Below are 24,593 nucleotides of genomic sequence, written 5' to 3'. Positions count from 1 at the left end.
AGACAAAGGTTTTGCCTTTAATGTCTATCTTAAACTGAATGGGCTTGTTTTACAAGGTGAGGGTTTTCATATAGTTTAAAGCATTCCTTACATTAAGGTAAATATTTTTAGGCATTACACCCCCCCCCCCATTTTACATACTCGAGTCCTCATTGAATCCAGACCTGTGCCTGTCTGCAGCTCTCCTCTCCCCTCACTTCCTGGTCTCACTGGCTTTGCTGAGGAAGCGGGAGCCATTGGCTCCAGACGCTATCAATAAAAGCCAGTAAGGAGGGAGAGAGGACGTCAGGGCTCTCAAACTATTTCCACCAGACCAGACCACCACTGGGTGTGGTTTACCACTCAAACACATCGCTCCATCCTCCAAAAGGTTTCCCAACCTTCCTCCTGCAACTATCAGCTCCCAGAACCCTCTTCTGTCCCAACTCATTCCTTTAATTACTAGGCTAGGAGGTCTAAATGCAAGCTGGCTTCCTTTTTCTTTTTAGAGACTGAAAGTGTAGCTTTACCCAAAATGTGTAGTTGAAAATAGGGAAGGTCTTTTATTTCTGTCTGGTGGATTCAATTTCACTTTCTGTCCTGGCAATCATTGGCCTCTCGCTGCAACTCTCTATATGCACCGTAAAGTAGATTAACAATACACGCCTGAAAGAGGGGATACACAAAGAAAATGTTGATTTAACAAAACAATGATTTAAAAGTACAATTGTATAATAGATGAAAAACACAAATGTTAATTTCAAAATATAAATAGTGTTTTATTTTAATATTACTTTAGCATGAAATGGTGTATAAAAAAAAAAATAGTCCTGGGAAGCCTAATTGCTGGTATGATACAAGGTATTTTACACCTTCCAGTTTTCTACATACTGCCATTTCTTATAGCAGTATCATTACTGCATGGACAGACGTTACCAGATGCCACATCCAGTGTTGTAGCAGCAGCAGCAATGGAGGGTGAAGGTAGAACACATCCATGTTGCTGTAGTAAATCCTATAAAGGGATAAACGTATGGTTTGAGAAAATACTTTCAATATTTCTTCTGTATAGTTAGAGAAGGCCTAAACACATGGTACCAGTTACAGAGATAGACTTGACCTAACAGCATCTAGTGCATATAATTTAGGACCCAGATAGTTTGTCAGACTGATTTACCTGCCAATGCAGTTTAAGAATGTGATTTGGTTGGTTAAAAGTGTCCTGGTAACAGTGTTAACTGAGGCCTAACCCCCTCAAATGAGAACAAAAAGGAAGTGCAGCTTTTTCTTTGCTTGTATGCATACGAGTTCTGGTAATGATGTTTATAGAGACCAATAAGTCAGGATTCTTTAGGACAGATAGGCGTAAAGTGCTAGAAAGGAAAAAAAGAAAAAAAAAAAAAAGACATTTTAAAAACTATTAAAGATAAATGTATCAAAGACTGCAAGGAAAACAAGCATATTCAGTAATACAGCAAAAAGAGGATCACATATCTTTGGAATAAGATGACTGTAGTAAACACATTTCATTTTATTGAAGAAATCTTAAAACATTGATTATATCAGCTGCTAAAAAAAAAAAAAAAAAAAAAAAAAGCCAGTATATCCAACTTCAGCTTCCAAAAATGAAAGCCAATCTTTGAATGGAAGGGACAAACCTTTCAATTATCTGCTCGTCCTCCATTCACAGATTGAGTCTCTTTCTTTACTATAGGGTAATTGAGGTGGCAATTATTAGCATACAAGTAACTGCACTGACTTTTTTGTCCCTTTCCTACTGGGGAAAAAAAAAAAAAAAAGTGTGGCTGTGAAATAATTTTCTGGCTCCCAAAAGCAGAAATTCACTGCTGGAAACAATGCACACCATCTACCTTTTTCTTGTCAGTGCCACCCCAGAGATTGCTTGCAAGCAGGCTTCCTGGCCTATTCACATCTCCCCTTTGGGTAATTTTACTATTGGCTGCGCATGTACATCCCTGGGGGATCCAAAATTCCTATATACACATCCCAATTTTTATTCCTTTCAGCATTTTGCTGTAGAGTGCCTACATGTCATGTTTGTGCCCTACTATTTGGCTAGACACAATGCCCTAGGATCTCACCAAGACAGTGGCTCCTGTATTAGAAAGTTTTCAAGTCCTGGTAGTCCCAGACTGGCCTGGCAGAGCCTGGTAAGTGAACCTTGTAGAGCCTGGCAAGTGCAGCTTACTGCACAAATTCAGAAATGTCGAAGTTGATGGAACTCCTGCATGTGCACAGCAGACCCGAAAGCCAGCCGCCCGAAGAGGTCAGTGACCGGCAGGCAATTTTGGAATGGCACCTCATTGGATTGAAGGTGAATATAGTTACGCTTTAAGATGCTCCCTGGTGTCCTCCAGTTCAGCCAAACCTCCTGTCTCAAGTTCCCATATTCCACCCCTTTTTCAGTCCCTGGCTGAACAATCATACCTTAAGCACTTGCCTACAGGGCACTTATACCCCCTTCCCGCTCAGGCCAATTTTCAGCTTTCAGCGCTGTTGCATTTTGAATGACAATTGCACAGTCATGCAACACTGTACCCATATGAAATTTTTATAATTTTTTTCTAGACAGATAGAGCTTTCTTTTGGTGGTATTTAATCACCTCTGGGGTTTTTTTTTTTTTTTTAAAAAACATGTTTTCTTAATTTCTGTTACAAAATTTAGTAAAATAAGTGATTTTTCTCCTTCACTGATGTGAGGCTGCAGTGATGAGCACTGATAGGCTGCACTGATGGGAAGGCACTTGTAGGTGGCACTGATGGGCATTGACAGGCATCGCTGATGGGCACTGAAAGGCAGCACTCATAGATGGCACTGACTGGCACTGACTGGCGGCACTGATAGGAAGCACACAAAAAGGTGGGCCTTCTTGGCTGCTGTTGCCCGGAGAATTTCAGAAATTATGATTTTTCCCTTATACAACTTTCAGGAAAAGGATGTTCTCTGCTTCCCCGTTAACTCCCAAGGTACACATTAGTCTACCTAAATTTTGTTTGTCTTTCTCACTCTAATCAGGGGAGAGACTGATTTCCACACTTGGATGTGGTGCTTGCCTGAAAGCAGGACTTCAGTTAAAATGTTTAATTTCCCCATGCAGTGGGGCTGTGCCTGCACTGCAATGGTTAACTGCTTGTTTTGTCCAGGAACACAGGGTAAAGCTATACTTACCCTGTCCTATCCTCTGGGAAACCACAGCGGTGGACTGTTCCTGCCATCCTAACGTCCAGGGCTGGTCTATAGACACGATGACGTCAGGAACAGCCCATATACAAGACCGCAAGCGTGGGGGGAGGGAGTGCGGCGTGACCAGTCTTGTGATTGGCGGCTTAAGTGTATGTATGTATGTATGTATGTATGTATGTATGTATGTATGTATCTATCCGAACCCCTAGACAAAAACGAGCATTTAACCCATGCAGTGTGGGCTCAGCCCCACTGCATGAGAAAATAACATTTTTTCCCAGATTTCTTCTTTAAAGCATACCTTGACCATATGGCTTTACACAAGACAGAATTCTTTGTCATTCTGAGGGTGGTCAAAAAGATTCCCTCTGTCTGGGGCCACCATTACTCGACAGGATCACTAGGCTATTTTTCAGGCCTATTCTTCTGCAGGTGAGGATTCACCCTTTCACGTGACCTCTCAATCCAAATGCGTCACCAGCATGTCTTTGGCTTTCAGACACCAGGGTTCCACTGCCAGAGTATGGAAGACCACCAATATGAACCCACATTTATTACGTTTTACTACATAAAACATGTCCGCTTTGAGCAATGCAAATTACTCACCATGTCTTCCTGTTTCTCTAGAAAGAGAGATACAGGGTCCCTACAACTTCTAATTGAGCCAGAAACACATTGAGCTGTATAGAAAGCACATTCTTCATCAAGACGAGCTTCCCAAAACCTCTGCTTGGCAGACACTGCAGCTTGTAATCGTAATCGTGCAATATCAGGTAAAGAGGAAGGACCTATATAAAAAGGATAAAAGACATAGATACTAATTTACCAAATTGTTAGCTTGGATCAAACCATTACAAATTACTGTGTTTACAAATTGCTGTATAGCACAGTACAATTCACATCCCTTAAAGATGGTACCATTTTATTTCTTACCCAAGGTGCAGGTCTGCAGGGCTTGTACAGCAGGGTGAGCAAGAAAAGAAAGTGGCACAGTGGATTTTATACCAGACACAATGCTGGAAGAGGAATCACTGACACTTGGCTGTAATGAAGGTGCAAGGTGCATTTGACTGTGCAATTGAAAATTCTGAGAATCCCCAACATTAGCCCTGTGAGCATCAGGTTGGACCAATGCTTTCTGCTCTGGTGCACTTGTTGGAGTATGTTCTAATACGATCAAAAGATTAGAGACTGCAGTGGGTTCCTATAAAAAGAAAAAAAAAAAAAAAAAGTTTACAAATCTGTAGTAATGCAAATCAAGGCAAAAACAGGTTCAGTTAGGCTAACAGGTCTACATGACAAAAAATAGCACAAGTTAAGGATTCTTTTGTTAGGTTTTCATTTGGTACTCTATATCATTTTTAGCACCATTATTATGAAGAGGACAGTGAAGTGATGCCAATTTACTATGTCTTGGTAGATGTCTGCACACTATTTAGGTACAAAATGGAAAGTATTTACAAGTTCCCTGCTTGCTTATTTTATTGGACCCACAATTCTAAAGCTGAAGTTAGTTCTTAATATATAATATATATATTAAGAATATATAATGTTTTTTTCCCCACTATGCAGTACCATGGACATAACTTACGACAAAGTGTCCCATGGCTGGCTGGCCCATAGTGTAAAAATCTTCTTCCTAGAGCACTGATCTTACATCGGCCACTGCCAGTGTGAAAGCACTGAACCATTCACCTACCTCTTCTATCTATTTCCTTTATTCACAGAACTCATACTACCTTTCCCAGAAAGCAAAGAGTTCTGTGAATTGAGGACAGATAAATTAAGAAAGCCACTTTTTTTCATTTGAGATGGGTGAAACGAGTGGGTGAGCGATGCAACTCTTTCACACACACCCCGACTGATGTTGACCTCAGAAGTGCTGGAAGATAATCAGTGGAAATAAGATTTCTACACGATGCAATAGCCAGACATAGTTCAAAAGTAAGTTAGGTCATCCCTGGTGCTGCAGAGCAAAAAAATTACATGAAAAAAAAATATTAAGTAAATCTCAGCTTTAAATGGTCACAAGCATGTTTAAAGTATTGCAGTGGTTTTGAATGCAGGACATAGAAAAGAGCTCAGCTGCCCTAGATGACAGGTTTCACAGGAGAATCACAAGAAGAGGTTCTTATCTCCTATAGCATCAGCATTCTGCTGCTGAAATCCTTTAATAATGTGTTTAATACCCATTAAAAAAAAAACGCAATCCCATACTCTTTGCGCAAGAACAGATTCCCCATGGAATCTGGGCACACCTAAGATCTCAAATTCTATATTAAATATATATATTTTATACAACACACACACACACACACACACACACACACACACACACACACACACACACACGCACAAAAGTTTACATACCCTGGCAGAAATCGTGAATTTTTGGTTTTGATATTGAAAATATGACTGATCATGGCAAAAAATGCTCTTTTATTGGAGGATGATGATCATATGAAGTCATTTATTATCAAATAGTTGTTTGGCTCCTTTTTAAATCATAATAACAGAAATCACCCAAATGGCCCTGATCAAATGTTTACATACCCTGGAATGTTTGGCCTTGGTGCAGACATGGGTTAAAATGCCAATTGGAGATTAATGTCCCACATCTGTGGCTTTTCAAATTGCAATTAGTGTCAATGTATAAATAGTCATTGAGTTTGTTAGCTCTTACGTGGAAGCATCGACTAGGCTAGATACTGAGCCATGGGGATCAGAAAAGAACTGTCAAACGTCCTGCCTAACAAGGTAATGGAACTTTATAAAGATGGAAAAGGACATAAACAGCTGTCCAAAGCCTTGAATATGCCAATCAGTACTGTTAAATCACTTAAGAAGTGGAAAGTTCGGGGATCTCTTGATACCAAGCCAAGGTCAGGTAGACCAAGAAAGATGGCAGCCATAACTGACAGAAGAATTGTCCGGGACTCAAAGAAAAACCCACAGGCAACCTCAAAAGAAATATAGGCTGCTCTGGAAAAAGCACAAGCGCGTCGCAACCGGCCGGGCATTTGCGGAGCAGCACCATAGACGAGAATAGGAGGCTTCAACGCCTCCTGACTCGACCAGAGGCGTCCATTTTGCCGCGACACGATGCAAACGCTCCCGTTAGAACAGCACCATGTGCTCTAATGTGCAGAATTGGCAGAGGCGCTTGGGAAGCGGTAAAAACGCTTCCCAAACACCTCTCTGCCGCCTGCACACAACGCTAGTGTGAACGTAACCCAAGAGCTAACAAACTCATTGACTATTTATACACTGACACTAATTGCAATTTAAAAAGCCACAGATGTGGGACATTAACCTCTAATTGGCATTTTAACCCATGTGTGTCACCTTGTGTGTCTGTACCGAGGCCAAACATTCCAGGGTATGTAAACTTTTGATCATGGCCATTTGGGTGATTTCTGTTATCATTAGGATTTAAAAAAGGAGCCAAACAACTATTTGATAAGAAATATCTTCATATGATCATCATCCTCCAATAAAAGAGCATTTTTTGGCATGATCAGTCATATTTCCAATATCAATGCTACAATTTCACAATTTCTGCCAGGGTATGTAAACTTTTGAGCACAACTGTATACACACACATTTTCTTTTTGTATAGAATTTGAGATCTTAGGTATGTGAAGGCATTAGAAATCAGAGATGAAGTTTGTGAAGGCTGTATTACCTGGTTTTCATTGGGAACATACTTCTACACAAAAGGGGTGGATTGTGTTTTTAATTGGTATTAAACATGTCATTGAAGGATGATTTCTAAAACTCTACCAATGCTTACTGCTTTCTCGAACATAATGATTGATAGAAATATTGAAATTAGCTATCCTATTGAGGGAAGGTTAGAAAACAAGAGTAAGGATTAACTGGATGCAACTTGTCAGTTTTCTAAACTATCCGAAAAAGCAGTGGAACTGCATAAATCACAACTAACATACATTGGTCTGTAAAGGAATGGAAATTGCCTGTTCTCGTGACAGAGTAGATGCAATTCCCATCAGCTTATGTAAACAAGTACCATACTCCTACATGACTAAAATATTAAATCCAAGCAAACCAATTAAACCTGCTTGGACAGAGGCCATGTCTACCGGAGCCTTGCTGATTTTGGAAAATAAATGACTGTGCAGGTCCTGCCGTTCAGTGGCTTAGTTTCACAACAGATGAAAAGCTACAGGTCATCTAAACTTTACTCTAGAGTACAAGGTCTCTTTATATTTTACCAATGAAGTATACCAATTAGCCTGTCAACATTTTCTGTAAACATCCTCAAGTTGACAATAACTTGCTACTATGGGCAACACTGACAAAATGTTTGTTATAAAAAGGGAAAAACACATTACCTTTTTCTTTTCAGTGTCTCCCGCCCCTTCACAATCTAAAAATAACCGCATAGCTACTTCTTTCTACACACAAAAAATAAATAAAAATTGATTAGATTAACAAATGAACACGTGATGCTATAGCTAGATGACTATAATAATTAGTATTTTAGAATAAAGATTAGCTATGCCATCTAGTTCTGCCTGGAAAGAGGCCTCTCACCGGTATACAGGTGAAACTCCAAAATTTGAATATTGTGCAAAAGTTCATTTATTTCAGTAATGCAACTTAAAAGGTGAAACTAATATATGAAATAGACTCATTACATGAAAAGCAAGATAGTTCAAGCCGTGATTTGTCATAAATTGTGATGATTATGGCTTACAGCTCATGAAAACCCCAAATCCACAATCTCAGAAAACTAGAATATTGTGAAGAGGTGCAATATTCTCGGCTCAAAGTGTCCCACTCTAATCAGCTAATTAAGCCATAACACCTGCAAAGGGTTCCTGAGCCTTTAAATGGTCTCTCAGTCTGGTTCAGTAGGAATCACAATCATGGGAAAGACTGCTGACCTGACAGTTGTGCAGAAAACCATCATTGTCACCCTCCATAAGGAGGGAAAGCCTCAAAAGGTAATTGCAAAAGAAGTTGGATGTTCCCAAAGTGCTGTATCAAAGCACATTATTCGAAAGTTATGTAGAAGGGAAAAGTGTGGAAGAAAAAGGTGCACAAGCAGCAGGGATGACCGCAGCCTGGAGAGAACTGTCAGGAAAAGGCCATTCAGAAGTGTTGGGGACTTTCACAAGGAGTGGACTGAGGCTGGAGTCCGTGCAGCAAGAGCCACCACACACAGACGGATCCTGGACATGGGCTTCAAATGTCGTAATCCTCTTGTCAAGCCGCTCCTGAACAACAAACAACGTCAGAAGCGTCTTACCTGGGCTAAAGAAAAACAGACCTGGTCTGTTACTCAGTGGTCCAAAGTCCTCTTTTCTGATGAGAGCAACTTTTGCATCTCATTTGGAAACCAAGGACCCAGAGTATGGAGGAAGAATGGAGAGGCACACACTGCAAGATGCTTGAAGTCCAGTGTGAAGTTTCCACAGTCTGTGTTGATTTGGGGAGCCATGTCATCTGCTGGTGTTGGTCCACTGTGCTTCATTAAGTCCAGGGTCAACGCAGCCGTCTACCAGGAGATTTAGGAGCACTTCATGCTTCCTTCCGCAGATGAGCTTTATGGGGATGCTGACTTCATTTTCCAGCAGGACTTGGCACCTGCCCACACTGCCAAAAGCACCAAAACCTGGTTCAATGACTGTGGGATTACTGTGCTTGATTGGCCAGCAAACTCGCCTGACCTGAGCCCCATAGAGAATCTATGGGGCATTGCCAAGAGAAAGATGAGAGACATGAGACCGAACAATGCAGAAGAGCTGAAGGCCGCTATTGAAGCATCCTGGTCTTCCATAACACCTCAGCAGTGCCACAGGCTGATAGCTTCCATGCCACACCGCATTGAGGCAGTAATTGCTGCAAAAGGGGCCCAAACCAAGTACTGAGTACATATGCATTCTTATACTTTTCAGAGGTCCGATATTGTTCTACGTACAATTCTCGTTTTATTGATTGCATGTAATATTCTCATTTTCTGAGATTGTGGATTTGGGGTTTTCATGAGCTGTAAGCCATAATCATCACAAATATGACAAATCACGACTTGAACTATCTTGCTTTGCATGTAATGAGTCTATCTCATATAATAGTTTCACCTTTTAAGTTGCATTACTGAAATAAATGAACTTTTGCACAATATTCTAATTTTTGGAGTTTCACCTGTAGTGAATAGTCACAGCACAGGAACCTCTCCAACCTGACATTCCCAGCCCTGGACACCAGGAGGGTAGACTGGGCCCATAAGACCCCCAATCCTGCAATCTATACAGCACAGGGACTCCTCTACCTCTGATATGAATGACCTGGAGGACTCCATGATGATAATCTCACCTGTAAGCCCCACTGACACCACAGTAAGAAGTCACAGCACAAGAGCTCCTCTTTGTCTGCCATCTCTATCCTTGGACTCCTCCATCCTACAGTTCCCATCCCCAGACTCCTCCATCCTACAGTTCCCATCCCCAGACTCCTCCATCCTACAGTTCCCATCCCCAGACTCCTCCATCCTACAGTTCCCATCCCCAGACTCCTCCATCCTACAGTTCCCATCCCCAGACTCCTCCATTCTACAGTTCCCATCCCCAGACTCCTCCATCCTACAGTTCCCATCCCCAGACTCTTCCATCCTACAGTTCCTATCCCCAGACTTCCAGTCTTTTTCTGCCTCTATGATATGATGTTTGGTATCTATTTTGTGTATGAAAAAAGTGTTTTTCCCCCCCAAAAAAAAATTGCATTTGAAAAACCATTGCGTGAATATCGTGTGACATAAACATTGCAACACCCACCAATTTATTCCCTAGGGCCTCTGCGTTAAAAAAAAAAAAAAATTAATAAAGAAATGTTGAAATTGATGGCAGCTACACGTCTCAAAAAAAGTTGGGACAGGGCCCTCTGTACCACAATGTAGCATCCCCTCTACTTTTAACACTCTGTAAATGTCTGGAGACTGAGGGGACCAGTTGCTGGAGTCTTGGGAGAGCAATGTTGTCCTGGTATTGCACAGACCAGTCCCGGGACCTCCTATTCTGAGTCCCCCACCAACACTCGCTTGCTATGAGTGCACATATGTGGGCTCGATTCCAAGCTGGGGTGTGTGCATCTATTTACACACAGTGCAGCTTGGTCCCACATTAGAGGGCATTTGAACTGAAGCCGCAGTTTGAACTTTATAAAACGCATGGGAAGGAAAATCCTCTGTAGTATGTTACAAAATCAGCATCCTTAATACATTCCTCCATAATATCCTGAAGTAAAGAAGATTTCACCTCCTTCCCCTCCATTCCTAAACAGAGTCATGGGGAATTGGTTTCCAGAGGTCATAAACACCTCATGTCCATCTAAGATTCTAGAAGCACTGAAAGTCTTCAGATGAATTTAGACACTGGAAGAAAAATCTGCTTTTGTCAGACAAGTCACATGGTGTACAACTGATAGGGAACTAGAGTCAGATGCGGGGGATCATCTTAGTACATTGCTCTGGGAACAGGAACACCTATCACCCTGAGCAGTGAATAAGTTTCCTTTAGGCTGTCTGCAGAATGCATGCCATTATGCCCTTTTGTTCCAGCTCTCTTGCAACTGGGAACCGTCATTGCAAAGTGATGGGATCCCCAGTAGAGTGTTCCAGGAATGGAGTGTGGAAAGAATGGGGTTTTTCGTGTTCGGATTTATGAGCTGCTACAATCTAGGTACTCTGCATGTTCCTGTGGCTGTGTCTCAGTAGTGGATGGCAGCAAGAGAGCAGAAACATGCCAAATGCATTTTCAGCGGAAAAGGCTAATGGTAATGTGTTAGCTGGCAAGCATGACATATTTATCTCATCCTCACACAAGGCAGAAATGACAAATGTCCTGTTAAGGTAGAATGAACAGACCACTTTTAGGAGGAAGGAGGCTTTAGGCCTCAAAATAACCTTGTAGGACACTAAGAATGGCTCCTTAAAACTCAGAAACCACCCCGCAGAGGTGATAGCAACATGAAAAGCCATCTTGTGAGTGAGGTCAGACAGGGAGATATTACCAATAGATTCAAAAGGAAGTTTCTGAAGAACTGAGAAAACTAGATAAAAAGGTGCCAAGGAGACAGAGGTGGAATAACATGTGTGCTATTCCCTGAACAAAGGCCTTAAGCAAGGAGTTAGAATGGCCAATGCTGGGAATTGCCTTAATTGTACTCAGGGCCAGATGCTGATCCAGTCCGGACTAGTGGCAAGACAGAATACAAGTACTTCCCTTGACAAAAGTTCCTCAACTCGCATCAAGCAAAATAGGTCTTCCAGATGGTAGATTTTTCAAGAAGTTGACTTTATAGCCTTCAAGAGGGTAGGGGGTGACCAGGTCCCACCGGACTATGACTTTAACCCCTTCACGCCACAGAGTAAAACAAATCTTAAAGCCCAAGTAAAATTTTACAACTTTGACATGTGTTAGTAAAACCGTACATATCACCACAACTACTTTGTACATCTAGGTGAATTATAACTTGTTTTTTTTCAGGACAAACTGGGCTTTCATTTGGTGGTAAATGGCAATGGATATCTCGATTTTTTTTTTTTCTTTTTTTTATTGTAAAAGAAAAACTGGTCCAAAATAGTAAATTTTTAAATTTAGCTGTGTGTTTCTTGTCACTACCATAACCTACCACCAAAAGAACAACCCAAAAAAAATTTCTAGCTCTTGATGATTGCAGCGATACTATATATGTGTATTTGTTGTTTGTACCTGTACTACAGCCCAGAAACAATAGTACGCATTTTGTTTTGTTTTTTTTCACCTAAAACCACACTGACACTAACTGACACGGATACCAAAAAAAAAAAAAAAAAAATGTAAAAATCCTGACCTTCAGCCAAACACTAATAGTGGCACTAAATTTTGTCTTTTCTTTTATATTCATTTATCTTTTTTTTTTTTTACAAAATGTTTTTCCCCCTCTGCAAGGAGATAGAGAGATACAAGGTATCTCTCTCCTCCATTCAGAGATAAATAAAACCAAGGAGGGGGGGGGGGGGGGGGGGTTAACTTCACAGTGACTGATCACTGCAATAGCCAATCAGAGGCTGTCACAACGATCATCTGACCCAGAAACTAAGAGCCCTGGGTCCTGTTCTAACAATCGGGACCTGGGACTCCCGAGACCCCCCAGTCTTTGTGCTGGGAGCGCGTTGTACGGCATGCTCCCAGCACAAAGACAGGTACGCAAATATGCGACCCCACAGAAAAAAGCCCAGTTCTGTGAGGCTGCATATTTGTGTGACGTCGGTGGGAAAGGTTTAATAGCAATGCCATTAAAGCAAGCAACCAAAAAAAACAGGATGGCACACTAACTCTTAGGATAGAAGGTCCTGATAATCCAGTAGGGCCCACTAAGCATCTGCTAGAAGCTTCAGTATGTCTGTGTTCCACATCCTACTAATCCAGAATGGCCCAGGAAGCATCTGCCAGAAGCTTCAGCATGTCTGTGTACCACATACTGCTAAGTGAATTCAGTACGACAAGAATCACCACAATGCCCCCATCTCTATTCTGCAGAACAGACGAGGAAGAATCTGGAGGGGCAGAGAGATGTAGATCAGGTTGACTTGATCCCACGGCATCACCAAAGCATCCACTGCAAATGCCCAAGGGTCCCTGGACCATAAAACAAACCTGTCCAGTTTGGTGTTCAAACTGGGCAATCGGATTGGAAATTGAAACACCTTATACCTCCGGATCCAGACAGTGTCAACTAATAAAACCTGCCTGACAATTTTTTCACTCCTGGGATGTGGACGCGGACAGGGCTGGAACATAATATTTTGCCCAAGAGAGAATCAAGTCTGCTTTCTTTTGAGCAATGCAACTTCTAATGCCTCCTTGATGGTTAACGTAAGCAATGTTTGGTAGCAGTGTCCAACTGGATCATCGAGTGTCCTCCCAACAACATATCCTGAGATAACCAATTGCTCTGAACTACAAAATGTTAAGGGGAAGGCGAGCGTCATCCAACAACCAAGTCACTAGCTCTGAGAGGATATTCGGGACTCCTCCCCAGCCCAACAGACTGCTCTCCATCATAAGGACCTTCCATATATTTAGAAGGAAGGGTTTTCCTGACCACAATAGAGTGTCAGGACTTGGGGGATCAAACACATGAGACAGTCCAAGGACCCACTGTTCATCCCATGTTTCTAAAATGTCAAGTTGCAAAGGTGAGGATTGAAAATGGACATATGGCACAATCTCTAAGGTGGCAGCAATTAGACCCAAGACCCTCATGCAGACACGAATTGAAGGATTCTTCTGGGCCCAAACAACCCTGGTAATGAGATCAGAGGGACTGAAATTTTTGTTCTGTGGCAGGGCTGTGTCTAATGTCAGGCCCAGGTACTCTAATTTGAGAAAGATCCAGCGATTACTTTTTCAGACCGAGGACCCAACCATAGCTCTACAGAGAGATTGTCCTGTTTGTTGGATGTTGGCTAATATAGACAGGGGGCTGTCTCTTAACAGGGAACTAATCCTTTAAACAGGTTAGAACAGGGCAAACACCTTCATAAAAACTTGGGTGCCTGTGAACAGGCCAAAAGAGAAGTATTGGTAATGCAGATTGCCCATTGCAAAAAAGCTGGTAGCACTGACGAGACAGGAAAATGGGAATATGCAAGAATAAACAGATGTCTATTGAGATTGGGTTAGAAGAAGAGAGGCAATGACTGGCCTGGCATTTTCCATGAGGCACTTTTGAACCCCTAGGAACAAGTTGAGCATCAACAAATCCAGACCATGTGACAGACCCTTCACTTTGGTTTGGTAACCATAAAAATGTATGAGTAGACTTCTGTGTCAGCAGAAGTCTGATCATAGGAAGAGAGCACACAGAGTTCCCAGCACAGCTAGAGAACTGGCCACGCTGTGCTCTCATGCATAGTGTGGTAAGTTTTTAATAGGAAATCAGAGGGACTGGCAGGAACACTAGGGATTTCACACAAAATGGAAGCAAAGAAGATAGCAGGATACGTTTTCATTCAAGTACATAATACAGCAGGCACATATCAGGAATATGAAATGTTGGGTTTACATACTCCAAGAGTGGAGGAGACAGAGTTCGAAACTCCAGTTTGTAGCCCCTGGAGAGGACACTATGGAGCCAGGCATCTGAGATTTTCTGGCACCATAAGGTTGACAGACTTCATCCCCCACAGTCTTATATGTGGAGGCACCCCATATTTGGGAAAGGATCCTTGGGACCGGTCTTTACTGGTTTGAAGGGACATGACTTTTTACAATGTATGTTCCAGTCTTAGACTTAACTTTTTACTTGACAAAGAGATGAAAGGAATATTACCTATCTTCAGGAATAAACATTCTACTGGTAGAGGTGCAAACCTTTTAGAACAAAAAGTCACTTTTTCTCCCTGTGATCTCCTTGATGTGCTTATCTAGGAGGGACCAAACAGGAATTCATCTTCAATGGTGTTTCTAGCATGAGAATTCAGGTGGCTAACATTTAAACCACAGGATCCTTCACATGTGGATGGAGAGAAAACTTATCTTAGAAATTTGATGAAATGCATCGGCCAAACTCAATAGCGTAAAGCCATATATAACAGACCTAGCTGACAGTGAACACAAATATCCATTAGGACTAGGGTTTTGGGTCAAGTGCTTAGTCCAGACAGCATCGCCCCAAGAAGATTGGGTCATGCAATTAGACATACTTGACATCACCAGAAGGTCTCCCTGATAAAAGGGAAGCAATAAATGACATGGTGGAACTTTTAGATCCAGTATTACAAAAATTACTTAGAACTCCCAAAACACGCACATACTCTAATATATACACAAACACAGTATATAAATACATTTTTAGCAGATGCGCTGGAGATATAACATATATATATGTTACTGTTAAACAGAGTAAAAAGATGCCAAATACTTTAAAAAATTGTGCATGTCCGTGGAATGGCGACAAACTATGGTACATTAAATTATCCAGAGGCAATGCTTTATAAGCCTGCACAGGTGTCAAGTTTAAAGTTACACAGGAGGTCTGGTGCTAGAATTATTGTTCTCAAAAACTTAGTTAAGGTCACATGAACATGACATAACAAAACCACAAGTAATTGGCCCTTGGGCTATATGTTGAGATTATCCAGACAATAAAACAGCAGCCAAGGGCATTACTTGGAACACAAGGGTAAGGCTCGCCCCGTCAAAAACAAAAAAGACAAGGTTGCATCCACAAACTCGTGGATGTCCCCAAAAAGTATGTCCCTGCAGAGTACTAAACGGGTATTGCTCATATAGGAAACCTCAGCATGTCCTAAACACTATCCAATGCGGAGGCTGTAGCAGATTCTGCTAATCATTTGAAACAAACCCTTTCATATTTCCTTCGGCAGCCTTGAATAATGTAGGTATCTTTACAAAATGGTAAGCTCTTATTCACCAATTGCTTCCACAGAGTGCGGGATGGCGGAGTGGGTTTTTTTCTAAGTCATGGTAATGGCCTTTCTGGCATAGGAGAGGAGAAAATCGATCATGGTTCTTTCTGCTACCATAGGGATAAAATTTTCCACCAGGCCTTACAAGCACTGATAGCATGGGCTATGACAGGTCCTCCTTATGAAGAGATCTGGGCTCTAAGAGACCTCTGCTGACCTCTAAAGCACCCGATCAAACTGAGATCGGTTTGATCAACTGCTTCACAAGCCCGTAATGGTTTATTAATAAACAAACCAAAACCAGAAGTGACAAAATCCTTGACGCTTCCGGTTTCTGATGTCAGGGTGGGAGACAAAAGATTAGAAATACATAATCACCCAGTGAAATCCATAGATAACAGGTCCTGACTGACACAATGTTATTCAAAGTGGTCCTCTCCCCCTTTGTGGGAATTAGTTAGAAATCCAAAAAGGGTAGGGCCGGCGTGAAGACAGTTACTGTAATTGATGCAGTCATTTACATAAAAACTGCCAGTTGAACAAAACAGTACTGGGATCATGGCTGTAGATGCAACCGTGATCCCGGTAGAACCATCTCAATAGGAGGACACACTCACACTAACTGGGACAATGGCTATGATCCTATGGCTTATATACCTATGGCTGGCATGGAGGAGTGGTGATAGAGAATAGCACAGTTAAATGCAAATGTGCTTTTTTTCTACTATACGCAAAAATATTCCTCCCTTCCTTATAGGTTTTTTTTTCTTCAAATTGAAGCAAAATTTAAGAGTTAAGCTCAGGCCCCATCAGACAAATTGTTGCTGCACTATCCTGAAGAGAGGCACATATGCTCTGCCTGGTTTGGGGGTTGGTGGCAACAGTGTAATCCTCCAGTTAGTTAACAATGCCCCAGCCCAGGAGGAATTTGTAACCACATGCAGTTAATAGCGAAAGCACAAAATTGTCATAGTTCCTGTTGCAGGAAAAAATATGGAGGTAAACAATCAGGCACAAAAAAAAAAATCTTCATAAAGCATATTTAAAAACGCATTGTGATACCAATACACAGATATACATAGATTGAGTTTCAGGACAACTATCCTCTAAAACCAGAACTTTGCGTTGCTGAGAAACATTCCTTCATATCCTCAAAGTTAATTTGTATGCAGATAAACAAAAAAAATAGGAAATGATAATTCTGTACTCATGTTAAAGAATAAACATGTTCTGCTCCATGCCCAAGATAAATAAATTGATGACAACTTCTGTGTCAGTGTTAAAAAGTATGTATGGGCAAAATGCTGCATGTACAGCAAGACACTGCCAAAAATCCAGTGAGCTTGTAAATTCCTACACACGCTGCTTTTGCTGCACTGAAATCCCAAGCAGTGTTATCAGCTCTGCACGTTTATATTCTATGGACTACATAACACCTTCCCAAAATGTTATTGAGATGAGAAAAGAGGGTGGAGTTTGGTAGCCTAAATCAGGAGCTCCTCCACAGATCTAGTACAAGGTGTAAGCGTTGTCACCCCAGGACAAACAGTGTGTAACTGGCTGGATCACCAGTTGAATTAAAAAAAAAAAAAAAAAAAGCCTGAAGAAAAAACGAGTGCATCCACCTCAAAGGACAGGTAAGCTCATTTATATAAGGCCTCATACTCACAGAGCTTAAGAAATGCCGCTTTTACAGAGTATGTTTTTTTCAGTCTGTAAAAGACACCTCTATGTAAGCCTGTGTCCATACACACAGAAGTGTTTAACACACACACACCTTTTGAGCAGAAAATTCATGTAAATGCATCTAAAAGTGGGTGCATGTGCTTAATTGTATTCCAATAACCAGCAGTTTGTTTAGAAGAGATCTCTAGGGCATACTCACTATATTCGGTTCTTGTTCACATAAAACCTCAGATAAGGGGGAAGGTGACAGCTCATCTGCCCATTTTACAGTCGTTTTTGATGAAGTCTACATATAGAAGAAAAAAAAAAAAAAAAAAAAAAAAAAAAAAAAAAAAGCACCAAAAAGCAGCTTGGTGTTAGAAGAGTGTAAGCATGTAAAATAAGTAAAATGTATTAAAAAGAACATCCATCACATGATCTACCTAATGTTTTTCAACATACCTGAACATCGGTCTTATCAGACTCGAGACACTTATTTGCTTTCTCTAGTGCCAGCGCTCTTGGAGTTTTCGGAAACACTGGTTGCTTTGATGTGACAGAGTATGGCTGGGAAAACTTCTGTAACATACGTAGAACATGACACAAAATGTAATGGACCTTTGGGTTATTCAAGCTTACACATTGCTTTATATTACCATTTCCAGTTACAGCAGATATAGTAAAGGACCTATAAAAGCATACAAAGCAATACACAGGTCAAAGACGACAAACAAGTGGTGGGAAAAATGCAGTAAGGGCGCTACTGACAAAACAGATTTCAATCATTTCGTGTCTGTTAGAATGCTGTCAACTGGTCAAATTCAAATACTTCTAAAAAAGCCCCAGATAGTATTAAAAAAAAAAAAAAAAAAAAAAAGGGGGAGCTCTATCCCTTCCATGCTCTATACAGAAAAAAAAAAAAAAAAAAAGTTCAAAAAGGATCATTCAAATACAGTTTAGTCCTGAGGTTTTTTTATCTCCGAATTCTACGTTGTATATAGCATGGAGTAGGAATGTCATGCTCACAATTTTCTTGTACTGAGCCTCATGTCACATCATTACAATGCTCCATCCCCTGCCCTCACTGCTGTATGAAACAGAATGGAGTGAGAGAGTGTTTACAGCTGCTTCAAGACACAGCCAGGCAAAAAGTTTTCTTTTTTTTTTTTTCCTTTTAAAAGGCCAGAACAGGAAGCCCCAACATGACAGCATGACACATTCACTAACGCCCATCTCAAACAAGGAGGTGGAGGAGCACAGGAAATGAGGAGAGTATAAGCAGATCACAGGGTGGGCTAAGAAAAGAGACTCCGTCACTTTGCTTTTATTAGGCAAAGTGACAGTTTAAAGTCAGAACACTTGATAGTCATGGACCAAGAACAAGTATACCCAAGTATTTTAACCATTAGCCGCCCGGCCAATGGCCGTTTGGCGGCTTGAAAAGCGCTGCAGCTTTCCGGGTGCACGCCATTTGGCGTGCTCCCGCACATGCGCGGTTGCAGAGCGACGCAGCAGTGCGATCTGTCACCGCCCATGCACCTCGGACACGGCCGATGACAGATCCGAGTACCGGCTCCCGTTGCCGGTACCATGTGACCTGCTGTGACCAATCACAGCAGGTCACATGACAGTTGTATACAATGGATGGCTTCATTCATGATGCCATCCATTGTATACTAGTGCCTAGCTGTGAATGGTCACAGCTAATCACATGCACATGTCATGTGATTAGCTGTGACCAAATCACAGCTAAGCACAAAAAAAAAAAAAAAAAAAAGCTGAATGAATCGATTTCATTCAGGTAAATGCTTGCTTATAGCAAAGTAATTCTTTGCTATAAGCAAATTGTGTAAAAAAAAAAAAAAAAAATACTGATCACTTCCCCAAAGTAGTAGTGTTACTATGGTAACATTGTACTATTTTGGTCATAGTAAAATATGAAAAAAAATCTTAAAAAAAATAAAAAAATGTAATAAAAAATTAAATATAATAAAAAAAAAAAAATTAAAAAAAATATATATATATATTTTTTTCATACTGTCACCAGTCAGTGTCGCTGTTCACCGCCATGCCAGTTATATGATGACGCTGTACTGCACTGGTGACTGTATGTAAAAAAAAAAAAAATAGTGAAAATAAATTTTTTTAATTTTTTCATTTTCCGAAAAATTATGACAAAAAAATACAAACTTCAAAAAACTCGCCATGCCTCTTATGAAGTACGTCGGACTGTCTACTCTGCAAAAAGGGGTCATTTGGGGGATATCTGTACTGTTCTGACATTCTTGGACCTCAAGATATTAGATTGGCTGTCAGTACTTCAGGATTGATCAATATTCAGATCTATACCATAGTTTGTGAACTCTATAACTTTCCTACAAACTAAAAAATACATCCTAATTTGGGTTATTTTCACCAAAGACATGTAGCAGAATATATCTCGGCCTAAATTTATGAAGAACAATTATTTATTTGTAAACTTTTATAACAGAAACAAAGAAAAATGTGTTTTTTTTTCAAAATTTTTGGTCTTTTTTTGTTAATTTAGCAAAAAATAAAAACCCCAGCGGTGATTAAATACCACCAAAAGAAAGCTCTAGTTGTGTGAAGAAAATGATAAAATTTTAGTTTGGGTACAATGTTGTATGACCGCGCAATTGTCATTCAAAGTGTGAGAGCGCTGAAACCTGAAAACTGGCCTGGGCAGGAAGGTGTAAAATTGCACGGTATTGAAACGGTTAATCACTAGATCAGCAGCCAAAAAAAAAAAATTTAATTTTCACAGAAGAGGTCACCAGTAGTAGAGGTTTCCTTAACACAATAAGAAAGGGATTTGCAAGTGATCAAGTTATTTATATTTTCAAAAGTGCCAGAAATCAGTGGAAATTATATTGGCTTCAGATTTTGCAATGTTGTCAGATTTGTACCAGCTGTGGGTCCCTGGGACATTCAGAGAACACCTAAAATGAATCATTCCCCTGCATTTAATCTCTAGAAAGGATCACTCAATTCTTGATTAATGTTTTGACTAATGGTATCCGAGATTTAAATGTGCAGAACTTCCTGCATACTCAAGAGGAGACTATTATTTACAGCAACATAGATGTAGAAAGCACACAGGTTATTTCAGAATACAAACCACAGTGGAAGATTGTAGCTGAAGCACTCTCCTAGCTGGCCTTCCAGAGCTCTTGTCACTAATTTCTAGAGGAACACGACAAGGACTGAATGTTAGCCCTGTTGAAAAGAAGATGGTGTCAGGTGAACAAGCATACATCAGCATACAGAATTGTCACGTGAAGTACCTCCAGGATAGTAAAAAAAATCACCCATTAGTACACCCCCCTATACTAAACTGTTAATATAATTTTGAAAATCTATACCATTTAGGAGAAAAGTCTAACTGAATTTTCATGACCTCATCTCTGTAAATTCAAAAGATAACAGCATCTGCTCTGCCAAGGATGAGGTGTAACAGCAGGGATTACATCATATCCTCTCTTAGCAGTAAAAGGAAACTATAGTTCCCATCAACCACAGTGAATTTTAGTGAATGTGGGAGGGTACACTAGGCATGTACATATTGAATACATTAGTCTTGGTCCACCCACCACTGCAGGTGGGGCTGAACGACATCATACCTCTTGGAGAAAGAACTACAGAATGGTTGTGCCAAGACCAGTGGCTGGAGAAATAAAAGGCATAGCAATCACTGTTCTTACAAACAGCAAACCAAAGAGAATTAACAGTTTTGATTTGAAAATAAATGGGCTATTTCAGAGCAACTGCTGAGTGAACCAGAAGATGGATGACATTCAGTCAAAGAAGGAATTCAGCAACAAGAACATGTAAATAAGGTTTTGCCTAGAGTTCTGCTTCAAGCAACACATTAGAACAGATACATTTCGCACATAACAATACATTTCTTAAAAAACTGCAGAACACTTACAATATATTCATAGTTCAGCCTCATCCTCTGATTTCTTGTGCCGCTTCCCCACATTTCCAGGAACACACAAAATGTGAATAAATGTGAACCTGTAGACTGTACTACATGTCTCTTCAAGTGTATTGCTGCTGTGTATGCATGCCCTATTGGCTGTTGTGAGGACATTGATTGTGCCAGTGTGCACAGGCAGTCCGAAAGGACAAAGAAAACAAGATACCCATGTTCAGACGGCATCCTCAGAGGGCTGTAGTGCTCTTCCCAGAAGCATGTACGTAAACCTGGCTCTGACAGGACCCTGCAAGCCAATGGGCCACCCTTGCAATGGAAATTGGAGCAAATGATTGGTGGACCTGATAAAAAGGACAGGCAGGACAGAAGAACACCACAGCACACAAGGTAAGTCCAAACACCAGCATCTTAGATAACAAATATCCTCACTACTCTTTGATCTTTACAGCGAGGCCCACAGGAAGAAGCACAGCTCTGGCTAGGGTATGCGTCTTCTTCACCATTCATTCCTCTGTGCATTCAGGGTCTTACAGTGGGCAGCATAGCGAAGGTCTTTGAGGAGACAGGACATGCAAGAAGATTTGGGTGGGTTGTTAGAAGGGTAGGAGGCTCAATTAAAGGATAACTCTAAACTAAACTAATCATTTGTTGCTTACTCAAGCTGAAGGGAAATACAGACAGGAAAAACAATTGTATGAACTGATTGTTTATACTAATTGACAATAAAGTAACTAGTATTTTGGCTCATTATAAATCTCAGTCACTGCTCCTCTTATTGATAAGATTTTTTTGTTCAGGAAAAGAAATGTTAGCTTACCTTTAAGTTGCATTGTCACATTAGATACTGGACCACAGGCAGGCTTTGGGGTTGTCACCTGCGGCAGAAAAGTTCCAGACAAGGCCTAAAAATAAGAATATGAAGAATACATTAATGAGACTGGGCTTTTGAAAAACACCTAAATGTTATTTTGGTAGTGATCTTACCATAGCGCCCTTGAACATGGAGCTTCTGCCCTGCATAGGTATTCTCTGTGCCAGGCTTAGTTCCCGACAATTGGTATTGTTCATTTCAGTGTTGGAGAGGATGCTGGCAAGAGCCTGGGAATCGGCCACAAAATCTACAGAACTAGTATCTGAAAAAAAAGAAGAAATATCCGCAATGCTTTAAAGGGATTCTAAAGATTATTTTTTCTTTTCTTGTAAAATAACAAAACATATCTATACTTACCTGCTGTGTGCAGTGATTTTGCACAGAGCAGCCTGGATCCTCCTCTTGTCAAGACCCCTGCAGGCTCTCCTCGCCCCATTCTGTCTGTCAGGTGCCCCCATAGCAAGCAGCTTGCTATGGGGGCACCCGCTGCTCCGTGTGTCCTTTCACACATGGAGCTGCGGCTTGGCCCCCCTCGCTCATTGGCTTATTGGCTGTGACTGACAGCAGCGGGAGCCAAGGGCTTCTGCTTGCTGTCTCAGCTAATGAGGAGACAGATCTGGGACAGCCAAAGCTGTCATTCACATTGCTGGATCGCGATGAGGCTCAGATAAGTATTGAGAGGGCTGGGGGCACAGAAGTTTTTTTTTTTTACTTTCATGCATAGAATGCATGTAGGTAAAAAACCTTCAACCTTTACAACCACTTTAACTAAATGTCTGTATGCTAGGAGCTTTCGATTTGCTGATGATTCTATTTATTCACCCAGCAGCCATTCTGACAGAGTATAAATTCTTCCATTAAAAAATAAATAAATATATATATATATATATATATATATATATATATATATATATATATATCTCTGTGAACTACATATGTACTTTATGCTCTCACTACCCTGGAACTTAACATATTTCAACTCTTACCTGTATTTTTTTCAAAGTCCCTTTTCCTTGCAGATCCATTTACTTCTGTGGAAGAGGTCTCACACCTGGAATGCAATAGGTAAAATGTATACAACATAGTAGATAACATTTTCTCTATGGTTTTAAAAAGTGAAGAACACATACAACTAGGCACACACAATGCTCATTTCACAAGGTCTAGGGCCAAATAAATGTTTAGTTTAGTGGTGTTTAGAGTGCCTTTAATTAAACTATAACTAAAAGGCAAAATTTAAAAAAAAAAAAAAAAAAGTTTAATTTTGAATAGAGGGGAGAAGGATTAGAACACGTCAGGTTTTTATTGCGGTCTGTGCCCTCGTTAAGGAGGAGATTAACCCTCTCTATTTATCCTGACTACCATTATCATTGAAAGTAAAAGGAAATCCAGAATTTTGGCTTGTCCCCAGAAAATAGGGGGTAAATCTTCCAATGGGGCACTAGCTCTGGCGACCTAGGGGTCCCCAGGGAATTCTCTTAATTTGCAGGGATTTCCTCTCACTTCCTATCTGGCTATGGGACAGGAAGTGAAGGAAAATCTCAACAATGGGAAAGAGATGATGAAAAAAAAAAAAAAAATCCGACAGGGCTTATAACCCTCCCTTACTCTATCCAAAAAGGGAAAAAAAAAAAAAGTTTGAATATAGTTCTACTTTAAATAACTATAAACGGCAAAGCTTTTTTGTTTTGGCTATAAACACCTTCATAATGACATGTGGGCACATCAGCGACACAAGCCAACACAGGTAAAGCTCACTATGGGATGGAAATGGCCTTCAGGCTTAGTTAGTAAGGGTTTGCTATTTTTATGAACACGGTACTTATGAAAACGAAAACTGAGAAAGAAATCATACAGCGGTGTTGTATGTACAGTACTGGTCTTGTCCGTTTTCGCAGGAAGAGATGTCAATTTTGTTAAATTGTCTTCTTGTGTGGTGAATGAACAAATGATTTTATCAAATGTTGGCACATGTGGACGTGTGTTCATTTGCTGTAACACTGGATTTTCCTAGAAGAAACAAAAGACCATATTTTTATTGACTAGGAGATTTTAAAAATATATTAAAGTGAAGACCACTCAAAGTAAAATTTTGCAAACCTGTGGGTAAAGCTCATCTTTTTTCAATCCTCCAGGCTCTTTTACCGTGGTTTCAGGGACAGGATTCCTATTCTGCAGTCTAAACAAGGGCTTTTGCTCATAAGCTAAAGGACAATGAATACTGTTAGACTAAGCAGTACTAGGAAAGTCACAGTACACCAAAACAAGTGATGGTTATTTCACTGGTTGGGCTAACTAAACAACGTATTTCTCCTGAAAACACAATACTCACAAAAGATAGTTAAGCAATTGAGCTTGTGAAATACAGAAAAAAACAAAAACTTACCACGATTTTAATTTTATTACCAATTTTTTTATTTAATAAAAGGAAAGCAGTCATAATCACCTCCAAGGCTCAGCCATAGATCATTTTAAA

The 24,593-nt window shown here is 40.5% G+C and overlaps 1 protein-coding gene across 3 annotated transcripts in view; it reads right to left on the bottom strand.

Moving 5' to 3' along the window:
• Positions 1-733: 733 nt before the first annotated feature.
• The window catches only part of TROAP (trophinin associated protein), a 41,153-nt gene continuing 17,293 nt past the window's right edge, over positions 734-24,593 (bottom strand). The window contains exons 6-18 of one of the 3 annotated variants that reach the window (XR_016313060.1): positions 24,218-24,321; positions 23,973-24,127; positions 23,104-23,168; positions 22,231-22,379; positions 22,064-22,148; positions 20,428-20,525; positions 17,751-17,867; positions 17,509-17,595; positions 7,540-7,602; positions 4,118-4,388; positions 3,791-3,972; positions 1,157-1,352; positions 856-994 (exon numbers count right to left, since the gene is read on the bottom strand). Coding sequence is in view for 2 of the 3 variants with exons in the window: in XM_089679606.1 (XP_089535732.1) it covers positions 863-994; positions 3,791-3,972; positions 4,118-4,388; positions 7,540-7,602; positions 17,509-17,595; positions 17,751-17,867; positions 20,428-20,525; positions 22,064-22,148; positions 22,231-22,379; positions 23,104-23,168; positions 23,973-24,127; positions 24,218-24,321 (1,508 nt within the window). In the remaining variant the exon portion in view is untranslated. Of the gene's footprint in view, positions 1,353-3,790; positions 3,973-4,117; positions 4,389-7,539; positions 7,603-17,508; positions 17,596-17,750; positions 17,868-20,427; positions 20,526-22,063; positions 22,149-22,230; positions 22,380-23,103; positions 23,169-23,972; positions 24,128-24,217; positions 24,322-24,593 lie in introns of all 3 variants that reach the window. The other 2 variants (XM_089679611.1, XM_089679606.1) reach the window with 2 other exon arrangements.

This window comes from Staurois parvus, unplaced genomic scaffold (assembly GCF_062004578.1).
Source record: "Staurois parvus isolate SC_StPar_1 unplaced genomic scaffold, SC_StPar_1.0 ptg000017l, whole genome shotgun sequence".
Classification (NCBI taxonomy): domain Eukaryota; kingdom Metazoa; phylum Chordata; class Amphibia; order Anura; family Ranidae; genus Staurois; species Staurois parvus.
The sequence above is the reverse complement of the archived record's forward strand: the minus strand, read 5'-3'. Positions and strand labels throughout refer to the sequence as shown.